Here is a 23,171-nt window from a genome sequence, read left to right as displayed (position 1 = left end):
TTAATAATTTTGTTTTGAAGAATAATAGTCAATGTATTGCCATATATTGTAGGTTACAGGCGCCTTAATAAAGTCGAAGTCAATACGACGCGTGCGCACAATGTTGGCGTAGTTATACGCAGATAGTTTAGGAGTTCGCGTCTTGTTTGGACTTTTGAAATCCACCTTGAATAAGCCGAATGTTACTCTGCAATAAAACAAAAGCAGGTAAAACGTTAGTTGCAAAAAGGTCCATTAAATGTAAAGCTTCTTTAAATTGACTGCGGACCCTTTCTTTGTCAACAAAATAATAAGTGATAGCAATAGTTTTCATGAAGATTTAATTTTAATGGTTTATTGTGCAACTGACGGTAAATGTAAAAAAATAAATACGTGGATCCTTCACATATATATTAAATTTTGGTTTCATTACAGATTTCTTCTTTTTCATGGAATCTTGAAGATCCGAGTGCCTGTTCTACGGCTGTGTGCCATTGTTTTAAAAGGGGTGAAGGAGTGCTTACAAGCACTCATAAAGATTATTATTGTTAGTAGATACTGATTTGGTCAAGTTTCAAGAACAAACAGTTTGTATATTGAAGTACTCATCCAAACTCGGGAAAGTTTTCACTTCGACGCTGTATTTTTTTTTATTTTTTTATATAACTTTCAAATAAATAAAAAGGCAAAAGATATCAAGACTTACGTATAGCCATAATTCCACTCAAACGTGTCAAGTAGGCTCCAAGCAAAATAGCCTTTGATATTGCACCCATCTTCATGTATGGCCAACAGAATTTGATAGAGATACTCGTTATAATAAGACACTCTTTCGTAATCCAATGTTTGGCCAAAATCGGATAAGCCATTTTCAGTAATTATTATTGGTATGTGCTCCAGTAGTTTGAAATTATTTTGTAACCAGTTGAGGACTTTACGCATTCCGGGAGGGTATACCTGCGAGAACAGTTTGATTAGTAGATCTTGTGCAATAAAAAAAAATCCAAGAAGCATAATAAATGACGTGATTTGAGTTTGTGTTTCATATAATTTGTCACTCATGAGCAGATTGTATTAAATGAGCTAAAATAAAGTAAGCCATACTATCTAAGAGATAATGGTAAAGATGAGGACCATGACAAAGAGCACGATTAAGAATTCCGTATGAATAATATCTATTAAAATTAGGGTGCATCTACACGGTGCAAGTAGCTTGAGCATGTTGAGGCACATGCGTAGGTAACAGGCATTTTAAGAACGTGCCGGTCCAGCGACTCGCACATGTAGGTACTAAAGCAAAATACCCACCCGCGTGCTCTTGTCATTTGTCACTTGCGCATGTTAACTTGCTCCAGCTACATGCACCGTGTATGCACTCCTATGTACACATTTCCTTCAAGGATTATTACTTACGCTTAACCAGTCAGCGCCGGGTCTTGCCCAGGCTTTGGTTTTATCTAACCTGACTCCCGTATCCTGGTCCATTGATGGTACTGCCCAAGAAGGTTCTGAAGATGACTGGGAAGCCAAAAATGAGGTATAGTGATTGATTCCTAAGAAATCAGCGCTACCTTGAAGGGCTTTCACCTGAAAAAAAAGTAGATAGTTATATATCCTTTTGCTAAAGTTTAAACAATCACCAGGTACATAAAAAAAAAACGGTTTTTCTGACCCCGTGTCACTTTTTACGCCTAAATCTACAAAACTACGCAACCGATTTTCATGCGGTTTTTTTTTATAATTAGTAGTAGTGGGGAAATACTGCAATCCCGTGCGAAGCCAGAGGGGGTCGCTAATTGTCGTATAATTTATTTTATAACAAACTAACCTCTGCCTTTGTATAATACGGCAGACGTGATTGCAGGTATCCTTGTTTGTAACTCTTACTATTAACCCGTTCGCGAACAAACGGAGTATAATCACCATCTTCCGAGAATATTAGATGGGCGTAGATTCCAATCTGAAAGAGATTACATACACTCGAAAAACATTACCCTCCTTCTTTGGCAGTCGGGTAAAAACAAACTATAAAAAAGGTAGGTGAAGGTAGGTTCTTGGGGCCCAGTAGGGCCAAGGCCTGCCGGGGCTGCGGGTTGTTCGAAAGAGATACCGCGGCCCTGGCACATGAAAGGCCTACGACGGAACACGACGGTTTTTAGTCAGTAAGAGTCTGACACTCCCTCGCCACTGCTAACCCACAGCGGGAGAGGTCATCTGAAGATTTTTGACGTCGTTAAAAAAAAAGTTAGGTACTTAAAGGTATTCCAGAATTTTTAACCACGTTTATAAACAATTGGGGCTTGACACGATATCCTTCTATTCTCTACCCGACGTTTAAGTCCCAATTGTTAATGTTAATAATATGTACAAATCGTGAAATCTGTATACCATATGTTTCCCAAAAGCATATTTAGTAACAATTCTAAGTAAATATCCAGTGTTAGCAATAACAATAAAGTAATTTAAACTTACACGCATTCGTGAGTATATTTCTCCAGCCTTTAAATCTTCAGGATTTCCGGGATTTTTTGGTTCAGGCCAAATTACATCGAGGCATAGACCAACTTTACCATTCTGATATGGTTTAAATTCCTTTTCATAAAGACGATAAACCCTAGCATGTGCTAGTAACATGTTATGAATACATACGTATTCGTTTAAACCATGTCTCGCTTCTTCGGGAAGATATTTGTTAAACTTAATACCCTGGAGTAATGTTAGAACAAAATCAATAAATTGTTGAACTACATACAATAATAGCTTCACTTGAAAATCGAACCGTATCGATAACGTTGAATCATTAAAATAATATCAACGGAAAAGCATTATTGTGACTCAATATCATATTCCCATGTCAATTGCTTATCGCAAAGCTGATATCAAACCACTAATCTTATTGTAATTAGAAGCAAATCTAATGAGGCACTTGAACTTACATCAGCACAAACTATATCTGGTTCGTTGATCGTTACCCATATTTTTACAAGATCTCCGTACAAATGAAATAAAATTCGCGCGTAGTCCACTAAATAGTCTACAAGAGTGGTGTTCTTCCACAAGCCTAGGCCTTCTAGAGCAGTAGGTATGTCCCAGTGGTAAATTGTAACTACAGGAATGATGTTTGCTTTTAAGAGCTCCACAAACAATTTTCGGTAGTGCATCACGCCTTTTAAGTTTATGTAATCGGCAGTGCCATTTGGGAGTATTCTGAAAACAAAATAATATGAATTATGTACGTGCTGTGTCTGTTAGATAATTTCTAATTACGTAGAACATGAAATAAAACCAATTAAAAATGAAGTTGAAAGTTGTTTTTTTTTATACAACTATGCGTCGAAAAGCACGTAAGTATCGGTCACGCGCCTGATCTCCCTCCGCTGGTTACGGATTGTGTCTCATCGGGCTATGTGAGTGAGGGAATAGTGAGTGCAAAGACTTTTCCCTTTAATATGGCCTGCGCAGTTGGCTGATCTCTCTCGAAAGACCGAAATCGGTTTTCATTATTTATATGTATTTACCTGGGCCACGAAATAGACATTCTATAGTGGCTGACGCCAAGTTTTTTGATCAGCTCTATATCGTCCATGTAGTGATGGTAAGAGTCCGCTGCCACATCGCCGTTTGAACGGTCCGGAGTATATTCAGGGTGGAGGTGGATGAATGTGTCAAATATGCTTTCTCCTTTACCTAGTGAATAAAACAGCAAAATTATTATCAATTCTAAGTGTTGGCGTTTCAGGCACAAAATACACAAAGTAACATATGTATTTAATAACCATCTAAGTGTATCTAATTAGCAGTTGGAACAATAGCTAAAATGTAATTTGATTAAACAATAAATCACTATTATAATAAATCTGAATAATATTATGAACACAACATATTTTATTAATTGTCAAAAATGCTTACCTTCTTCGTTCCATGCTCCCTCAATTTGGTATGCGGACGTCGCTACTCCAAATATGAAATCATCTGGGAAGGAGTATTTGCTTATCCCAGAGTATACTTCTGATCTCCCTCTTGCTAAATATAGCAAGCTGGAACAAATAAAGAACAAAAATAATAATGCATTAGAATTTCATTTAAAAAGGGGACATTTGATACGCACTTTAGGGAAACCAAAAATAGTTGATTCAGTGCGACTCCATTCGAGCAACCCATTGTGATGACTAAAGGTGCTCAGATTATTTACAGTAAATAATGTAATATATTCTTTAGATAAAACATACTTTGTTAGAGTATTATCCACGGCCAACTTAATCAAATACTAAATAATATTAAAATGCTAAGTAGCTATGGGCGATACGATGCGTTATCGCAACGCAAACGTGAAAATGAGGTAATCGAGGTTCTGAGTTGGGAAATGGTTCGAATGAAACACATTTGCGTACACCATAGCGATGTTGATGAGGTTCGTTCATCGTTGTCCATGTTTTGACTATATCTCGGTACTGATCGAACGCGATTTGCGTGTAGAACTCAAAATAGGCAACAGATTTTGGGTTCATTCGACAGTCGAAGCCCATTCGGAGGTCCATTTGACGCGTGGGCTTGTCCTATTAGAATTATGAAGACTATAGGAGTGATATCGTTGTTTAGAAGATTCTTAAACAATGTATGGTAGTACATCACGCTTTTGTGGTTTATGTTGTAGGTTAGTGCGGTTTAAGACTATTCAGAAACTGTGGTGGTTTGGAGGTCTGTTTTTCTAGTTTTAATGGACATCCTCAGATAAATATTGTTATTGGTTTGGTCATAATTTACAGGTTTTGCACCTAATGTACTTCTTACTTTTAATTTATTATTTTCGTTAGGCGGATTGTACTTAAACACGTTAAACATATTAATTCGAATTCTTTACGTGTACAATTTGGTCTTCATATTAATGGGATGGCTTCCCGCAAAGCTTTTATGTCGACTCCGCTACATAAAGTAATGAATATGTGGGTTAATAAGTTGATAAAAGTTTAAAGTGCAACGTAGGTGAGGGTGCAAATACAATATATTGATGTAGAGTAAGTACACGTGTGAATTTCTAGCTTCTAAAGGCTGCCTAATCTACGTCAGAAATTTTGTAGGACATAGGTATATGTGACAAGGATTTTTGACAGTAGTTTTGCAGGACGTGTGCGTTGTACAATTGCAATCAGTGTGTTTTATTTTTCTCCTAAAAAACATCGAGCTCCGACTATCAGACGTAGGCGGGCAGTCTATAGAACTAGATAAAGGTTTCAGTCATTTTATTTGTTTTGTTTATTTTCACACAAAGAGTGATAGTTTTCTTAAAGTAGTAAATATACATGTTATAATAGCGCACCAATCTACATATTACTACTATAATGACGTCACGGAAATACCGTTTAATTTCAATAGTTTATGCATTGTTTCTTTACTTATTGTTTTATTGGTCCCACACCCGTCACGGATTACTACGTCATCAAAGTGACATTTAAGTAATAATTATCACTTTGATATTATGTGTCACAAGACATTTTATTCTGTAAACGAGTGCCTCATCAGCTTGGACTAACATACAAAAGGAATATCAATTTTCTTTTGTTTTATCATCCTGTCACTGGAAAAGCTCTATTTGGCATCGATTACCATAAAAAAAACCTGTCGAGTATCCAAAGCCTCGATTAACTGTCACTGTAATTAACGCTACATAATTTTTCCAAAAATTTTATCTATGTAATGGATTTTCGCAATTGCATGATTTTTTGTAAAAAAAAAAAACAGTATAAATGTTAAACTCAATCACGTAACGTAATGACAAAACTAACCAACTAATAACTACATATACAATGTACCCTTTGTTGACATCACACCGTGGTTTTGTGTCAGTAGGTAACTTCACAAATCCTATTCAACCGCTGTTGAATTACTAACAGGTTTCAGCTGCGTACTAAAAACTTTTTCAATTCACACTTTTTAGCGTATTGGTTTCTAATAGTATTGTTCATATATCATATTTTTTTGCAGTGAGATAAAAGTAACATACCATCCGTGCCCATTATTCCATGTACAAAATAGAAAAAAAACGTGTTTTTCTTTTAGAACTATTGCGTTGTAGTAACTATTATATAATCTGTGGTTGTAGGTACTAGATTCGATAAGGTCTATTCAAGGATCAAAATTGTAACACTTCCGAACACAACATTTTTATACATATTGGAAAACTGAATCACAAACAACAAAAGTGGGTTTAAAAAACCAACAGGAACAGCATCTAAAGTGATTTTTTAAATTACTGAGAGAAGGTATCTTAACTGGCTATTCAAGTTACGCTGTGTAGTAGATAAGTTAAAAACTATATTTTTTCTTTATAAGGCTCTGAATACGTCTAACGGTCAAAATATTTTTCATGAACATTGCTGAATAAAAACCGCCTATTTTGTAAGACTTACAGTTTACAGTAAACGTAGTTTTTTTCGTTCCATCACGTACCCGCCTATGAAAAGGAACAGTTTATTAAAAAGAAACTCGACGACGAAAGCTAGCCTAGAATATTTTACTTTGATACAGGAAAACCGCAAACTCAGTCTTTACATTTTCCTAATAATTTAGAATAAACGTGAAAAATATTTTGTAAACTAATATTTCGTCCAAAATATTCAGAGTTTCCGCCGTTCATTATTACGTTACTTCATTATTTATGAAGATAAGAAATACCGAAAGGTTCGTATCCTAAATTTTGCGGTATTCGTAGAGCGTATTTAAACTTCTAAGCCTAAGTTTGATTAAATCCATAATATACTACCTAAAGAAAAGACTTCAAAAGAGTGCTCTTTTAATTAAAGTCCTAAAAATATAAAATCGAATTTAAATAATCAAATTTTTTACCAGTCAGTTAAATATTTTGTGAAATATGTATTTTTCGAGCTTTGAAACGATTGGTATCATTTTGATTGTGGAAATCTATCACTTTTCTTTCCGTAAGTGGGCCAAATAACTAAGTGGATTTAAGTAGGTAATAAATAGAAACCAAAAACTATTTTAGTTTCACCCAAATAATCTTATGACACAGAATTAAGCGTAAACGCCTAATCTCCTGAAACCATGGCAAGCCGTTTTATCTGAAAGAAACTTATGGTTCCCGCGGGTTAAGTTACAACATAATTTCACTTGAACGTAACCGCAGGCAAAATAATGCAAGAGATAGCGATTGTAATGGTCGATCGCCATGGTGGCTTGGGGGCGACAAATATATGTAACTTAAAAGGTACTAGTACCTAATTCTAGTATTATTCCCAACACTCCCAATTCACATGAAACATAATCGTATGAGCTTACGAATATAGTATGATGTTCGTTACTAGCGATGAAAATCATAAATTCATAAATATAACAGGCATAGTTTTAAGCTTTTAAGTTTTCATGGAAAAGCAACTAAATCTATAAAAGTAAATTGGCATTGTTTAAACACAGTAAATGAAAAGGATAGTTTTTATCAAATGTGTAAGTGGTTCATTTAGGATACAGTTAGAATAGTGAGCTCCACTAAGAGTTCGAATATAAAATCGATTATAACAAAAGTCATTACAACTTAGATTATCATGTCCGCCTACCAAAACTTACCTAGCAATGTGTTTACCGTAGCAACTTCGTGTATAACTTGGTCTCAAAATAACACATAACATAATGTATATGATTGTATTTAAATGACTTTAAATTTAAATAATTTCAAAAATATGTCTGTGCCTGCAAAATTATGAGGACTGTCTTATGAGGCTACTCATTAAAATCACTTATTGACAATCCAAATATCATAAAACATGACAAGATGGCACAATCTGAAATTGTAAAGCTAGGTGCCAAGCTATATAAAAATCAGGACAATAATCGACAAAGTAGACAGCATTACTATTCGCATAAAAGCCTTTCATGATCAGGAAAGTCTCATAAGAGCTTCTGCCTTGAAGTACTTCAAACATCTTGGAAGTCATCCAAAACTATTTATAGAAAATTTTCGGTGACTCCCAGCTACGTCTTGCGGCGTACTGCAAATAGTTCGGCGCATCTCTGGAGGTTCAGCAGAATAACTTTTTGAAAATTTAAAAGCAAAGTTTTTTACAACGGTCTCCTTCGAAAACTTATGCATTGAAAAAGGCCACTGGAACCAGACTGTTACCAGTTCTAGCCGCATCTTCGTTGTCGTTTTATCAAAGGCAAAAGTGGAATTAATCAGCTTTTAATCAATGCGCAGTAGGTATAGAAAGTTGGACATGGAAAGTACTTCATGCTTTTGCCCAATCTTTCCATAACTGATAAGAAATATATTTTTGTTGTGCAAACCGTGTCTTATAATGAATTCAAAAAATAACCACGATCTTTTAATAAAATATAACCCAAATCAAAATCAAAGAAATGTCCGTAGAATAAAATCAAAGATATGAAATTGTAAAGTAAGATTCAAATTGAAAGGGAAATAAATTTTCGCAAATATTTCCAAGATGAGAACATTTCAAATTCCAATCTTGCACTTTAGTCCGATGGTAGACATGCAGATGGGCCGAGAATTTTCAGCGATTTGCATCGGTTGCAAAACTAAGTTATGGTAATCTGGCTATAAGTTACAAGCTCGAGCTGGTAAGCTTTTCAATTTTATTGGGAGATTGGATATTTTGAGCCTTAACTCCTCAGGGAAATAAAATCTCCCCGCTTTTAGTAAAGCGAATGAATTAATTTGCATAGCGTTCGTTGAATCATATCCTTTGGTTTTGTATTTCTCGGTCAAGGAAATTATTCAACTGGTTTCCTTTGAAGCCTTTTATTAATGAGTCTTTCTCATTTTCACAACGTATAGAGAGTATATGAGCATTGACGTAAATATGCGTAAATAAATAATAAGTAAATAAACGTTTATTGTTCAAGAATTTGTGTTTACAATTGTATTTATTATTTGATGCCTTTCTTTTTAAATTATCATGATAAATCTGTACCATCTCAGAAATATCGAGGCCATAGATTCCCAATCAAAACTCAGATTGTCTCTTTCTTTTCGGTACATAGTGAGAAGACATTATTCTTAGTAGTTGCAGATTCGTATCGGGCCGAAGACATCACTCTTTCCCCGGAAATAAACTTGCCAGGACAACACAGCTCTGTGTCAACGAAAACTCAGCCAAGATTTATTGAAGCTTACGACTAACAATATTTATATTCAAAATCTATGAGAAATATTCCATCTTTGTCAAAGTTTTATGAGATATTTGAATGTTTGTATTTTATATTATTTCTGATTCTGTTTATTTACTTTCAGTTGTTGGCATATTACTTCTAGGCTAGAGTGCTCGCTCCATCTTTCATCAGGGAAAATAGTAGTCAAGCAAGAGCACAAATTGGAGAAGACCTCAAAAATGTAATAATGTTTTATTAAAACATACACATTCCTTGTATATGGGTAAATAATACAACGTGTTGGCTTAACGTGGTGGAAGAGTTATAAGGATCGCTAGTAAGGTTAGGCTACATGAAACATTATTAATCAAATAGGCTTATCGCTGTCCAAGACTTAGTTCAATGTCCTGTAAATGTGGTGCACCTTATGTGAGACACTATTTATTAACATTAATAAGTACACTTTAACTGTTGTATTGTAATTCCTATTAGACATCATGCAAGAAAAACTACGTTTATTAGTTTCGGGCCACTGTTTTTCCATCAAAAGCAAATCTAATGAATCTTTGGAGACACAATAATCTCCTTTGTTTGGTATTGTGCTTTCTGCAATTCTGAAATATTAGATGAGCAGTCCAATTATATAAAAAATAACAACATTATACGTGCTTCAAATAATGAAAATTTAGATATTCGTCAAAACGATGCAAGCAGAAATATTTTCTCATTTAAGAAAAGGTCTGCTATTTTGAGAGGTTGTATTTCTTTCGGCTGGGGAGCGCTTTATAGTGATTCTATTTTAACTTGGCTAGTTTCAACTCCCCGTTTGTTTACGCAGAGGCCCCTTGGCGGTGTTGATATAAATATTAATTGTGACTTTTTATGACGTTTTGTGAATAATTTGTGGGTCTCGGGATTTATGTTTACCTTCTAAATTATCTATTGAAGTGTTTTTATTCAAAATGTATGTAACATTATATCTGATGGGTACCTTTTATAAAAATTAAAGCAGAGTTCTCTATTTCATGCATCAAAGAAAAAATACATAGAAAACATTTTTCCTCCCTGTTTTTCCTTGACACAGCAAAAGCTTTTCATTATGCTGACGTCAGCATAGTTAAAGCAGTCGGGTAAAGAGCAGGTGTCTGTCGAACGAGGCAAGTTTGCATCTCTTAAATCGTTTAACAGTTGGGTTTCATTATCAGACACTCCGCGAGAGCTGGCTCGTCAGGGTTATTATTCGCATGCGTAAACGTTGCTACCGTATCAGAGTGTTCAGTGCCAGACTGACACCGGGGCGGCTACACGTCCCGTCTCGCATCCCCGAGCGCTAGACATTACGCGATCGCGAACCAACTCAGACATTCAACTGTTTGTGATCCTTAAGTGAATGTGAAAACGATTAAAACTTCAGTGATAAAAATTATGACGTAATAAAATTAGTAATTTAAAACATTTTGTGACAAATGGTGGTGTAGATTTATAAAGTTTACATTTAACTTTGTATGTAAAATATCTGGAGGTAAAAAATGCTTGTTAGAGATAAGATAACTGAGCATCTTCATAAAATTAGAAGCATACAAATATGATGAATGAATAATGCATTTAGTTATAGGAGACAGTAAATACGTTTAATAATATAAGAAAAGAAAATGCGGTTCTATTTTTATGTAACGTTAAGGTCTATTCATCTCAGGACGTTTGCAGAGCGATGATCCCCTACTTGTCATTCTCTGCGCTCACTACTTTATCACCGCCTTAACCTATCTATAGTCATTCTACTGTAATGATCCGGAAAAATAACCTTTATTTGACAGCTTGTATTCAGCACCGCATTTCTTAGTGACAGAATTCGGCAAAATGTTCTCTCCCTTAGGAAATATCAAGCGTGTCAGTTGCTCGAAACATTTTGCCAAAATCGTCCTGAAACGGAATCATATTTCCAGAACAGAATAAGTTATCTACCGTTTATGAAAATGCTCCTTTGGAGATTGTTACAGAAAATGCTTTCAGTGTTACATTCAATGTTATGAGGCCTTTCAAAGGGTCTCGAAAGGGATTTGAGCAAATAACGCAAATGTAATATAAAAATAGCATTTAGAAGCTTATGAGGTACTTTAATGCGTTGCTGAAATATTTTTTGTTTACTTGCTAAAAAAAATAACTATAATTCATGGTTATTAGGGTTCAGTCATCAAATTTTCATTATGCAAATTTAAAGAGCGCGGACAAATCATGTTATACGACACCCCCAATTCAACGTTTTGGGTTAGCGAGCTCTGAAGCGAAATACTGTTATGAGTTTTGACGTGCCGATTAGCAAACTTTACACAAACAACTTCGAACTTCGTAATACCCGTATTTGAGTAACGTTCTAAATTGAAGAGAAATAATGTTCACTTATTCTACTTACCAGCGTTTTCTCGGCTCGTTGCCAAAACTTGTGCAGAATTTCTTCCTTACTTTTTACTTTTCCTAGCTTTGGTGCAGGCTGGAAATTAATTAGTTTGTTATGTGGTCCGGCAATGACTTTGTAGATAAAGATGCTTGGGTACTCTTAAACTCTCATACAAAAAAGTTTTCTTATCAGTAAAATCATACAGGTACATTTACAGCTGCAAAACCTGATAGCCATGTTATCGAGACTGTTACGACCAATTTGTCTCATCTTCAAAAGATTCTTTGAGAACCAGATGATCGATTTGGTAAACACAATTTGTTTCCTGCTTAATGTCAATTTTGTTTAGGCAAGTAACAAATTACTCCCCGGAATCAATTTATCTTATTGCTACTGAGAACCACATTGGCCGTATTGATAAAAACATTGGTCGTATATAGAGTTGTAATATAGAACGGAAGCCTAATTACTTCATACCAAAAACGGACCTCCCGCTGACTCGCGATATAGACACATAAAGTATGTTTATAAAGAATGGTTATTTGTACGGTGCGATGAATAACAGAGAACGGTTAAAATATAAGGTTTGATTTTGCTTGTAATTCGTACAGTACAGTTTTTTTACAAATGAATTCATGTTCGGAATTTTAGCAGGCGTATTCGGAAAGTTTATTTGCCTCATATCAGGTAGCATATCTGTTTTTATTGTGCATAATATACAAGCAAACAAAACGATAGCCAAATCCAGTTGTATGATGATGTAAATACAGTTGACATTGAAATTCTAAATTCCGTATTTATTTTCATGCAAAAAGTTGGACGAACTATCCGCCCGTGTGTATCACGTGTAAACGAAAAGGCGTGGCACGTAAATTTAATATTTCACTTCTAATTCTGCACAAATCCGCCCTGAGTGAGATACTCCCCGAGAATGAAGGATTATTTTCTACCTGCTCTACTTTTACGCCAGAATTTTTAATGGGTCAGGCGTGATAAACAGTTGGTTGTCTAAAAAGGGGACTAGTAGATTTTTATAATTAATTTAACATATTATATTAGCCTAGATTCTTTATACGTCCAAACTGTTTTCTATTTTATAGTTGTGTTTACAAAAAAAAAAAACCCTCACAGTACTGAATGCGGTTAGTATTCAGAATCCTTAGTTTGGTTCAGGTTCAGGCTCAGACTTTTGTATGCGTTTGTTGCGCAAAAAAACTTCTATGAAAGTCTGTGTGAAGTTTATCATGTGGACCCACCACATGATATCAACTTCACACAACCATTAGATAAGTATCCTTCACTATGGGACAAATGAAAAACGGCCAGATGGAATCAATCCCATCAAAAAATATAACTGAGCTTTTGGCATCCGAACAAATTCTCAAGTAAGTAGCAACACATAAAAGTTAGCTTACAATTCAATAATGTCTCGAAATGTTCATTACATCTACGCCTTTATGGTTTCAACGGAAGCGGCTTCCGTTCAAGCTGTGAAGCGAACATCATAGCAACAAGAGAAATAGTCACCGCGTTGTCCGCCCACGTAACTTGAACTCAACAACAGTTAATGTTGTGGTACTGATTCACGCAATTTAAAATTTTTTTAACATCTCTACAAAATCTCGTCAAAATAAACATGAAACTCGGACGAAACTTAGTTGTTTTAGGCACCAATTACTTTTCCACATTTTTGTATTTTTCGTCACCAGATGAACGAGAAGTACCTAGGCTTGTATTTTGCATAAATTTCGGCAGAAGGTACTAATGTACCTATATCTCTATTATGATAGTCGTAGAAGGTAAAATAAAGCAGCAAGGCATAATAATGCACTGTTGAAAACCACACTAAAAATCTAATAACAATATAGCCAAGTATCACGGGGATTAAACCCTTACTCACATTTAAATATGGTGTATTTAACCACCATACCAATAACGCAAAGTAAATACCTATAGATTACTCTAGAGGGCTGCAGAGGACCCAAGAAGGTTCGAGAACAATAGTTTAATGGAGCAGTATTTAAACTCTTGACCTTTCGATAGCCATTCTACTTTGTGGTCGTTAGGCATATTGATTATGCGGTCTATTAATATTTGTGACCTATTTCAGTAATATTTATATACCTACAAACGAATGAAATGTGCAAATTGTATCTATTGGTTCATCTAACAGTTTTATGTCCACTTTTTAACAATAGATAGCATATTTTTGTTTATTACTTGCTAAAAAGATTTTTAAGTTTAGAATGTACCTACTAAAGGTTGTACTGACATTTCTTAATAAATGAATCATGCCCATTTTCACCAACAAATACCTAAATTAAGGGATCCCCTAAGAGCATTTACGGAACACTTAATAAGAATTTCGTTTTCACCAAAGTTTAGGTATCCCTTATCCATAGTCATTTATGTCAAAATTGGGAGAGCCCCTTATTCTAAGTGGCACTTAGATTAAGAGGTTGTTGGTGAAAATGGGCATCAGTACACAATAATTGATCTGTGGTAAAATTGGTGCAGGTGACAAAGGCAAAAGTTTTTATAGCCCCCGTCGAATTACTAAGAAGTCCAATACAAACTTTTCTATAACTTATGGTTCTTAACAAGTTATGGCGTAACTTGGTAGTACTAGTGTGAAACAGAATTCTATATGAGGACATAAAACTGCTACAGATATTTTATAGAGGTAGTTACTGTTTCAAGCTACCCTGGCATCGTCTTGCTTATTAATATTCTAATGACGAACATAGGTAAGCAAGCATAGCATAGCATAGCATAAGGTATATTTGGCCTCAAAGTTTGTCAGTGTCTAAATGAATACTATATACTTCTTTGAATGTATGAAGTATAAAAATCAGTTAAATAAACTGTCCTTTATTATTTTCAGTATTACTGACGAAAATGTTAAACTCCTTCGGATGGTTAAGACAATCGGCTACTCATTCTTTGCGTAATTTGAGAAAGCACTTATGTACAAAGCTCGATAGCTACTTTATCAAAGCTGGTCAAAACAATTCCGCATCGACATCGATACAATAAAACTATAATATAGTTCAGTTCGCCAAAATCTATCCGCACAAAAAGCAACATATTTTATTTGTGATTTTTCATTCATATTTATTTATTCAGTGTGGCCAGTTAGGCCACGCTAACGCGATATGCCATGAAACCATTGACGATTCAGTTTTCAGACTAAACAAATGAAAGCAACTCGAGATAAAAAATGCAAACTAAATAGCTTGCTGTTTTTCATATTGCAGTAAAACTGCATTCATTAAAGTTCGTTGGTTTAGTTCGGATATTTGCGTTCAATATTTACACCTTGTTATTTCGTAAACAGTGGTTATTCAGCTTGAAATGATAAATGAAGCATATTGCAGTTATATTTGAGTACATCATTAAAAAATCATACGTTGAAATGTAGGGAAAGATTTGAGACTATTTTATAACTTCAAATAGTAGTTTTGACGATGAGACTATAACGTAAAGCCTCGCATTTTTGAAACGTGTAGACGAAGCAAACACGCTGAAGCCGTTTTGAGATAACTTTAATGAAATGATAATTCATAACTGACTAATTTAGCCGTGTAAACAAAGTAAAATTGTACCTAATGTTTTGTGGTATTTTGTGGTAGCGTTAACTATGGGCTGACACCGGCCGATAATAATGTAAAAATGGCAGGTGGATCCTCGAACTCCCCAGTTCACTACTTATTATTTCAAGTTAATAAGACTTATTAGTGAAGTTTGCTATTAGGAATGACAATTTATCTGTAATACATCCAATCCAATGTACCCGTATAACTCAACACTGAAATACTGCACCATCAGAAGCAGAAATAGGTTTGACTGTACCGAACGAGCTCCTACACAAAGACCTACTGCTACTGCGATTACGCCTTTGATGGTAGCTCTCAGCTGCTAGTACTAATCCCTACGCTTAGCATTGTGGTTTAGAACCCATCCTTAAACTCCGAAATACCTAGCGAACCCATATTTTCTTATCATTAACGTCCAAGTGCGACAAACATCGTAAACCGTATATTTCATAGTTATTAACTATACAAACGAATGTGTGCGAGTAAAAACAGAGAGGCTTATAAAAACCAAGTTTTATTTGAGTCCCAGTTACAAGGAAATTTATCTTTAATACTGAACACGGGGCCGTATTCATACGTTCTGGGTTCCGTAGCAACCTGTGCGGCCAGTGAAATGGAACAAAGTTAGAATGACATAATATTAGGTGCGGCATTTAAATTATGCATTATATTTCATTGAAAGAAAGGCGGTTTTTGAGGTGTAATTAATGTAATTGAATTTACTTTTTATATTTATATGTACGACAACTAGGTGCTATAACTTCTATTAAGTATTATAGATTCGTATCGATATTAAATTGATTTTATTTGTGCCTTACTTACTTTAATTTTGATTTAACTTCTACTTAGCTAAAAATCTAACTTGTTACAAGTACGTAACAAACATAAGCTGAAGGGTTGTTATGTAGACCTTATTCTAAAGAAGTCTTAAATAACTATTTTAGAATAAAAAGATTAGTATGGAAATCCCTATTCCTTGCTTATAAACAAACTAAAATGAGTGTCGTGGGCGGATATTACGATGCTTCTATACTTCTTTGTGAATCAAAGGAGATAAGCTACATCCATATATCATTCACCTTTGTATTCAACGATAATGGCCACATACATAATATTGTATCTTCAACATTTATATTCTGTGTTCTATATTCTTTACTTTCTTGTACGAAGAACCGCTAATATAATGATGTGGATGGAAGTACCTACATAATAATGAATTATCCTGCGATATTAACGTGAATTAGCAAGCCTCATTTTGCACTTGGGTTACACATTATATTTAAGTTTGTATATTTTTTTATCCAAATTGAAAAAAAGAAGATAATACAGATTGATTGAGTCACTTTATAATCTTCAGACCATATACATAAGTTATTTATAAAATTTAGTAGTGATTAAATCGCTTGTGACTCAGAATTAAAATAAGTACTAAATCATGGACAGATTTAATGTAAGTACCTAGCTTACCTACCACTAACCTTTTTATTTGAAATATATGCAATCACAGAGCATGACAGGTCATAATTTACATACTTTAATAACTAAAATAATTGATATGTCTAGACAAAAAAGCTCGGCTGTTTTTATACATAGATAAAAGTATACGAAATGAAATTTATTTTTTCGTACAAGCCCTTTATTAAAGAAAGTTTATATCCTCTTGATACATTGTAACTCTGTTTACTAAGTTCAGTTTTTCCAGCTTACCCGCTTTCTTTGACATTTTGTGTCGAGACAGCAAAAAAACTAAAGGGTTTAGATGAAAATCCTTGGCTTTTGTTTTGTTAGAGTCGGAAATATTTACCAGACATAAAACGGACTTTAAAGCCTTTGTTGTACTCTGAATGAAAGTAGAACTTAATCATCATATGTATTAAAATTACTGTCTCAGTAACAAACCATGTGGTTTGGTTTCATTATGCATATTAATTCATACAAATAAACAAATTGTTTCTAATTCTGTCTACAAACCCTTAAAAATATTTTACCAGTTCTAATACTAAACCGGTATCAATAATTTCCTGCGAGATGAAGAAAAATCGTCGCGAATATTGATTTCGGAGGGCTAAGCGCCGGTAACCGAACCCTCGGGAATTTCAAACAGCGATACGATAAAATATCTAAAGCGATAACCAAAAAAATTCTCACCCAATAACTTTTCTATCATTAATTTATTTTGGGAGGAGTGTTCCCACGATTGGTTGTGACGAATTGATATTTTTCATGAGTCCTTCACGTAAGGAGGGCATTTATATCATGGGATCTGCAATTTATTACTCTCATTTATCATTTCATCGAGTTGAAGCGGCCTAACATATCGCGGCAAAGCTTCGTCTATTGTGTGCTGCCCTTTTATTTATCCTCCCTTATATGGCCCTAATTAATGCTCCATATCTGATAATTCCTTTCAACTCGTTTGGGATTACACTCGATATTGTATAATAAACAAAATTTGGCACGTGCTGGTGTTGGTTAATATTAAAACCGAAAATATTTGGAGAGTTTTCGTTCGTGACTTCGATTGGTGATGGAGTATTTTAGTAATGATCTGTCGATCAATATTATTAATGAGCAGTGTTATGTATCGCATAGTATCAATTTCCCTATTGTGCTACGAATATATTCAGTAGGTTTATCAAGTTCACTATATAGTTCTTTTCAAAATGAATAAATGATCTTAATTTTTAAGATCGCATTTTTTTTCATCATCAACATTGAATAGGGATCAAATTCTTGTCATGGACGAATGCGCTAGATTTTATATTTTAATATTTCAGCAAAACAGCCTGTACCATAAATATAATAAATAAAATTGAATAATCGACATTCATTCATAACATTCAAAGCCATTGCCTGTCAATAGCAGTTTAGTGAACATTGAGCAAAAAAATATGATGCAAGTGACGTAAAACAAATGAATTTGCAGCAATGTGTGAGTGCGTAGTGTTGAACAAAAAGTACATAAAATAGTGATGTTTAAGAAGTGAGTTTTATCGATGTCGATGAGGGGGTAGTGTGCTATGGTGGGAGTGGTAGTCGCAGCATGACCACGTGGATGGCGCTATTCGGGCTAGTGTGGCTGCTCCGCGTGCGTGGTTCGCTCTGCGGTTGCGCAGCGTGCAGGCGAGCGCGCCACGATGCGCACGAGACGCAAAGTGCGCCGAGCCCGCGCGCGCCCAGCCCTGAGGAGCAAGCCCCGTTTGACGTCATCACGCTCGAACATTACACCCGTGACGTCACCGTACAGACTGACTTCGATGATGAAGATGTCGAGGATCTTGATAAAATCGAGATGCAGATTTCTGAAGAATGTAAGTACCTACCACCAGCTTCTTTTGTTACTTACTTTTTGATTAGTAAAGAAATATAATTAATATCTTTAGTAGGACTTTTCTAAGATCAAGATCAAATGTCTATACTTAACTAATTTCTCTACCTCAATGGATAACAAGAAATCAATATCTTTGAGGACCCAGAAGCTTGGCTCATATTAATATAAGAAGGTATACGTACAATATACAATGAACAATATACATGACCAACTTTTGCCAGCGGTTTTATCCACTTAGGTACTAGGGAAACTATTTCTGCACTTGGGTAAAAAAACCTATTTTATTATAATTTATTTAGCTATGATACTGCCATGTATTTTGATGAAATTTATTCCATAGTTTTACCGGATAGTCACAAATATGCACACATACATTCAAACATCCTTTCAAACCTTTGCATTACCTATAATGGCTCAGAAGGATACACCCACACAGACAAGCAAATAACTAAAAAAAAAAATGCTCATTTGAAAGTTATTTATATTTCTTTATTTTCTGTTTGTTCTGTTTTCTTTTCTACACTTCAATCACTTAAACCTACAAAGTAACCAAGCTTCTAAAATAATTGGATATTTGTTTTCGTACTATTTTATTTTAAAATAGATTCGATCATTACCTAAGTATCAATACTTCTATTCTCGTATTATAAAGTGTACACTTTGTTTGTTTAAACGCGCTAATCTTGGGTACTACTCGATTAATTTGAAAAATATTTAAGTTTTTTGACAGCAAACTTATTGAGGAATTGAGGAAAGCTATAGAATTTTTATCCGATTTAGTGGAGAAGTTCCTAGAGACATAAGTGAAACCTCTGGCAGAAGCTTATATAAAGTACATACATATAGGTACCTACCTTCTTAAACACGAACCGTACTTACCTCTTGATACACGATACTGTATTGTTTAGAGACAGGTAATTCTATGTACCTACGTTATATGTATGTGTATGTATGTACAAGGGATTCCTGAACTTGATAGCTGTCTTATTTGACAGGCAGCTGTTCAGGATCTAAGTTACAGCTCAACTTAATTAATATTAATGTAGGTACTTGATAAAACAGATTTAGAGCTCTTGAAATACCAATTATAAAAACTTATTGAAAATAACATTCTTCAGGGAAAGTAGCAGGACTTTTTTTCTCAAAAATTTAATGAGCCAACGTATTTTTATTATTTTTTTATCAATTTTTTATGGATACTTTTATTTCACACTCTTTGGATATTTTCCTTTCGAGAACCTTCCACTTGCACTGGATAAGCAAAGCCAAAACGTCAGTTCACATTGTGACCTAAATATTTCTCCGGTTCCTCACAAACTCAAATACTCGAAGATCCATACAAATTGTGTTTGCTATTCTACTCGCGGTTGTTACACTAGTGAATAAACTTTGAGCAAGGATAGAATTCAAAGTATCTTTTTCACTTATTTTCAGGCATAAGGAATATTATAATTTAATAAAAAGTGAGGTACACAATAAGAAAATAAAATAAAAGCGTTTCTAATCAGTAATTCTAATCAGCTCAACTCTATCCATCTCTTCGCAACATAGTTGAACACAGCGCAACCGATTCACAACACAGTTCGATTTCGTTGCGGCTTTCTCTTTTCTTTCTCTTTTAAAAGTAGGCTTGAGTATTTTTACCCACGACGGAACGGAGCAGGTATATGCGTTTGGGGTGAGAGATGTGCGTTTGTGTGTGCGTTTGTGCAAAGTAATGTTCCCACCTATCTTCTAAACTAATGATCTGATTTTGATGTGGTTTTCAATAACAGATTTGCGTTCAACGTGTTCATGTTCTTAGATAGGTGTCATGGCTGAAACTCACTAGGGGGCGCCACAATATTAGTGCAAACAGCAAAGTAATGTTCCCTCCTATCTTCTAAACTAATGATCTGATTTTGATGCGGTTTTCAATAACGTATTTGTGTTGGATGAGTTCATGTTCTTAGATAGGTGTCATGACTGTAACACACTAGAGGGCGCCACAATATTAGGGCAAAACAGCAAAGTAATGTTCCCTCCTATCTTCTAAACTAATGATCTGATTTTGATGCGGTTTTCAATAACGTATTTGTGTTGGATGAGTTCATGTTCTTAGACAGGTGTCATGACTGTAACTCACTAGAGGGCGCCACAATATTAGAGCAAAACAGCAAAGTAATGTTCCCTCCTATCTTCTAAACTAATGATCTGATTTTGATGCAGTTTTCAATAACGTATTTGTGTTGTATGAGTTCATGTTCTTAGATAGGTGTCATGACTGTAACACACTAGAGGGCGCCACAATATTAGGGCAAAACAGCAAAGTAATGTTCCCTCCTATCTTCTAAACTAATGATCTGATTTTGATGCGGTTTTCAATAACGTATTTGTGTTGGATGAGTTCATGTTCTTAGACAGGTGTCATGACTGTAACTCACTAGAGGGCGCCACAATATTAGAGCAAAACAGCAAAGTAATGTTCCCTCCTATCTTCTAAACTACCTAATGATCTGATTTTGAGACAGTTTTCAATAACGGATTTGTGTTCCATAAGTTTACGTTCTTAAACAGGTGTCATGGCTGTAGCTCACTAGGGGGCGCCACAATTTTAGTGCAAAACAGTAATGTTCCCACCTACCTTCTAAACTAACGATCCGATTTTGATGCGGTTTTCAATAACGGTTTTGTGTTCGATGAGTTCATGTTCTTAGATAGGTGTCATGGCTATAACTCACTAGGGGGCACCGCAATATTAGTGCCAAACAATGTTGCAATATAATCAAAACGTCTGATTACAATTCTGTTTTCATCAGCAATGTGTACGTGCTTAATGCATGTTCCCAAATAATAAAAATTACGCCAGTAACTCACTAGAGGGCGCTATAATATCAGTGCAAAATAATATTGCAATAACATATTATGTAGACTATAATTCGTATATGCTCTCTAAAAAGTCTGAAATAAAATTAAGCAAAATTAAAAATTTTGAAAAACCCCCGACGGTAAAAATCTTATTGAAAAATAATAAAATAACTCAAAACCCCCGACTTAACCCAATTATATAGGAATAACCGTCGGGGGCTGCCTTTTCTATATGAAAATTCAATAATTAATTGAGTGTATTTTATGTCATCGTTAAACATCTACAATTCTTCAAAAATTGTATTCACGACACTAGGAATCCTTTAGCTGGTTTAATGGCAGCCCCCGACGGATATTCCTATATAATTGGGTTAAGTCGGGGGTTTTGAGTTATTTTATTATTTTTCAATAAGATTTTTACCGTCGGGGGTTTTTCAAAATTTTTAATTTTGCTTAATTTTTATTTATACACACTCAAATCCTAAGCAGGAACGAAAGCTAGAAACAACAACTTACATGTGATAAAAAATAACACTTTCAAAAATTTCACTTTATGCCCGCTCAAAACCTTGCCGGGTCAATATTTTGCAAACTATAACTTACTAGTTGATATAAAATAACAACAAATAGAATTCTTGGAGCTTAATTTCGTAGTACAACCGGAATAAACGCCCGGATTATCAAATTCTCATAGCAATGTTGCATTAAAACTTGTTACGTTATTAAATATGATAAATTATGTCGGGGACAGAGCACTTCGCATCCGTATTATCACATATTCTGTTGCCAGAAACAGGTTCAACGTGCAAGGATTATGAGCCGCATAATAAATGAAACAAGAAATTATTACCGAGCTGGACTTTCTTGAGCTTTGCGGAGGCACTGTCGTGTTATTTAAGGCTTTACTGAGGCTGAATAAGACTACAATTATTTATATAAGGTATTTTAATTTGTCATTTTTTAAATAGGTACTTATTCTGTTTTTAAAATGATTGATGACGGAATGTCATACAAATCCTTCACTAAGGAATGGCTTAAGTAACCATTAAATGTCTCTGAGTGGAGACGTAAAACTGTTAAGTACTGGTTTAATTTTTCGGTATTTAAATGGATAGCCATGAAGTCAATTAGGCCAACAAAATTGGACCAGATTTCTTGAACCACGTTTAAGTAAAATCTTTTTTTAAATCTTAAATAAACAATTTACTTTTATAACTTACGTCAAATTATTACTAGGTCATATAAATCGATAAATTCTGCTTCAAAATATTACACCATATTCAATTTCACCACGTCAAACATGCAAGAATTATGAAGTGTATATTGGATGAAGCTAGAAATAAATTGTGTTGGATATTCCACCGTACTTCTAGACATAGGTACATAGCTGCACTGTAAGTTACCTTACCTACATTATGTAGGTATTTCTAGCGCATCCACTGGTTTTATAACATTTACCTTATCTACTGCATGCTATAAATAATACTATATTCTCAAAGGTCAACGTGTCATTGGTAACCATGGTGCAGAATTTTAATAAACTTAAAGAAAAACTACTTTTATATTTTCTATTATAATTTTAATCAAAATAACATGTAAGTAAATCTAATTTACGACATGCCTACCTGATTTTATCCTAGTTCATATTGATTTGTTCTTTACACAAAGGTACTCAAAAATACATAGGAAGTGAAAAAAATATGATCAGCATGAAAATAAATGAAACCATTGGAAATGAGAAATTGAGCTACTGGTACATCGTGATTGATATAAATTGCAAACTACATCCTCAATTTGTTTATTGTCGCACCAATGAAACCTAGCATCGAATAAATTAGCATACTATGAAGCCAGATTTCAATTAATAATTTAGGTACATAAACAATCCGGGGCTGCGGGT

General features: G+C 34.6%; 2 protein-coding genes across 5 annotated transcripts in view; one reads left to right on the top strand and one right to left on the bottom strand.

Annotated features, from left to right (window-relative positions):
• On the bottom strand, positions 1-4,410 carry LOC110383973 (myrosinase 1). Its single transcript, XM_049838905.2, has 9 exons — positions 4,373-4,410; positions 3,889-4,016; positions 3,498-3,666; positions 2,916-3,186; positions 2,452-2,685; positions 1,808-1,939; positions 1,393-1,566; positions 686-936; positions 1-187 (listed from the first exon to the last, which is right to left on the bottom strand). The coding sequence occupies exons 1-9, from the start codon at positions 4,408-4,410 to the stop codon at positions 1-3; spliced, it is 1,584 nt and encodes a 527-aa protein (XP_049694862.2).
• Positions 4,411-10,542: 6,132 nt separating this feature from the next.
• The window catches only part of LOC110383987 (disks large homolog 2), a 38,086-nt gene continuing 25,457 nt past the window's right edge, over positions 10,543-23,171 (top strand). For 3 of the 4 annotated variants that reach the window (XM_049838711.2, XM_049838706.2, XM_049838712.2), the window contains exons 1-2: positions 10,543-10,621; positions 17,871-18,404. In XM_049838711.2, the coding sequence (XP_049694668.2) occupies positions 18,137-18,404 (268 nt within the window). In that variant the 5' untranslated portion in view covers positions 10,543-10,621; positions 17,871-18,136. The remainder of the gene's footprint in view (positions 10,622-17,870; positions 18,405-23,171) is intronic. The other variant, XM_049838707.2, reaches the window with a different exon arrangement.

This window comes from Helicoverpa armigera, chromosome 12, assembly GCF_030705265.1.
Source record: "Helicoverpa armigera isolate CAAS_96S chromosome 12, ASM3070526v1, whole genome shotgun sequence".
Lineage (NCBI taxonomy): Eukaryota > Metazoa > Arthropoda > Insecta > Lepidoptera > Noctuidae > Helicoverpa > Helicoverpa armigera.
The sequence above is the reverse complement of the archived record's forward strand: the minus strand, read 5'-3'. Positions and strand labels throughout refer to the sequence as shown.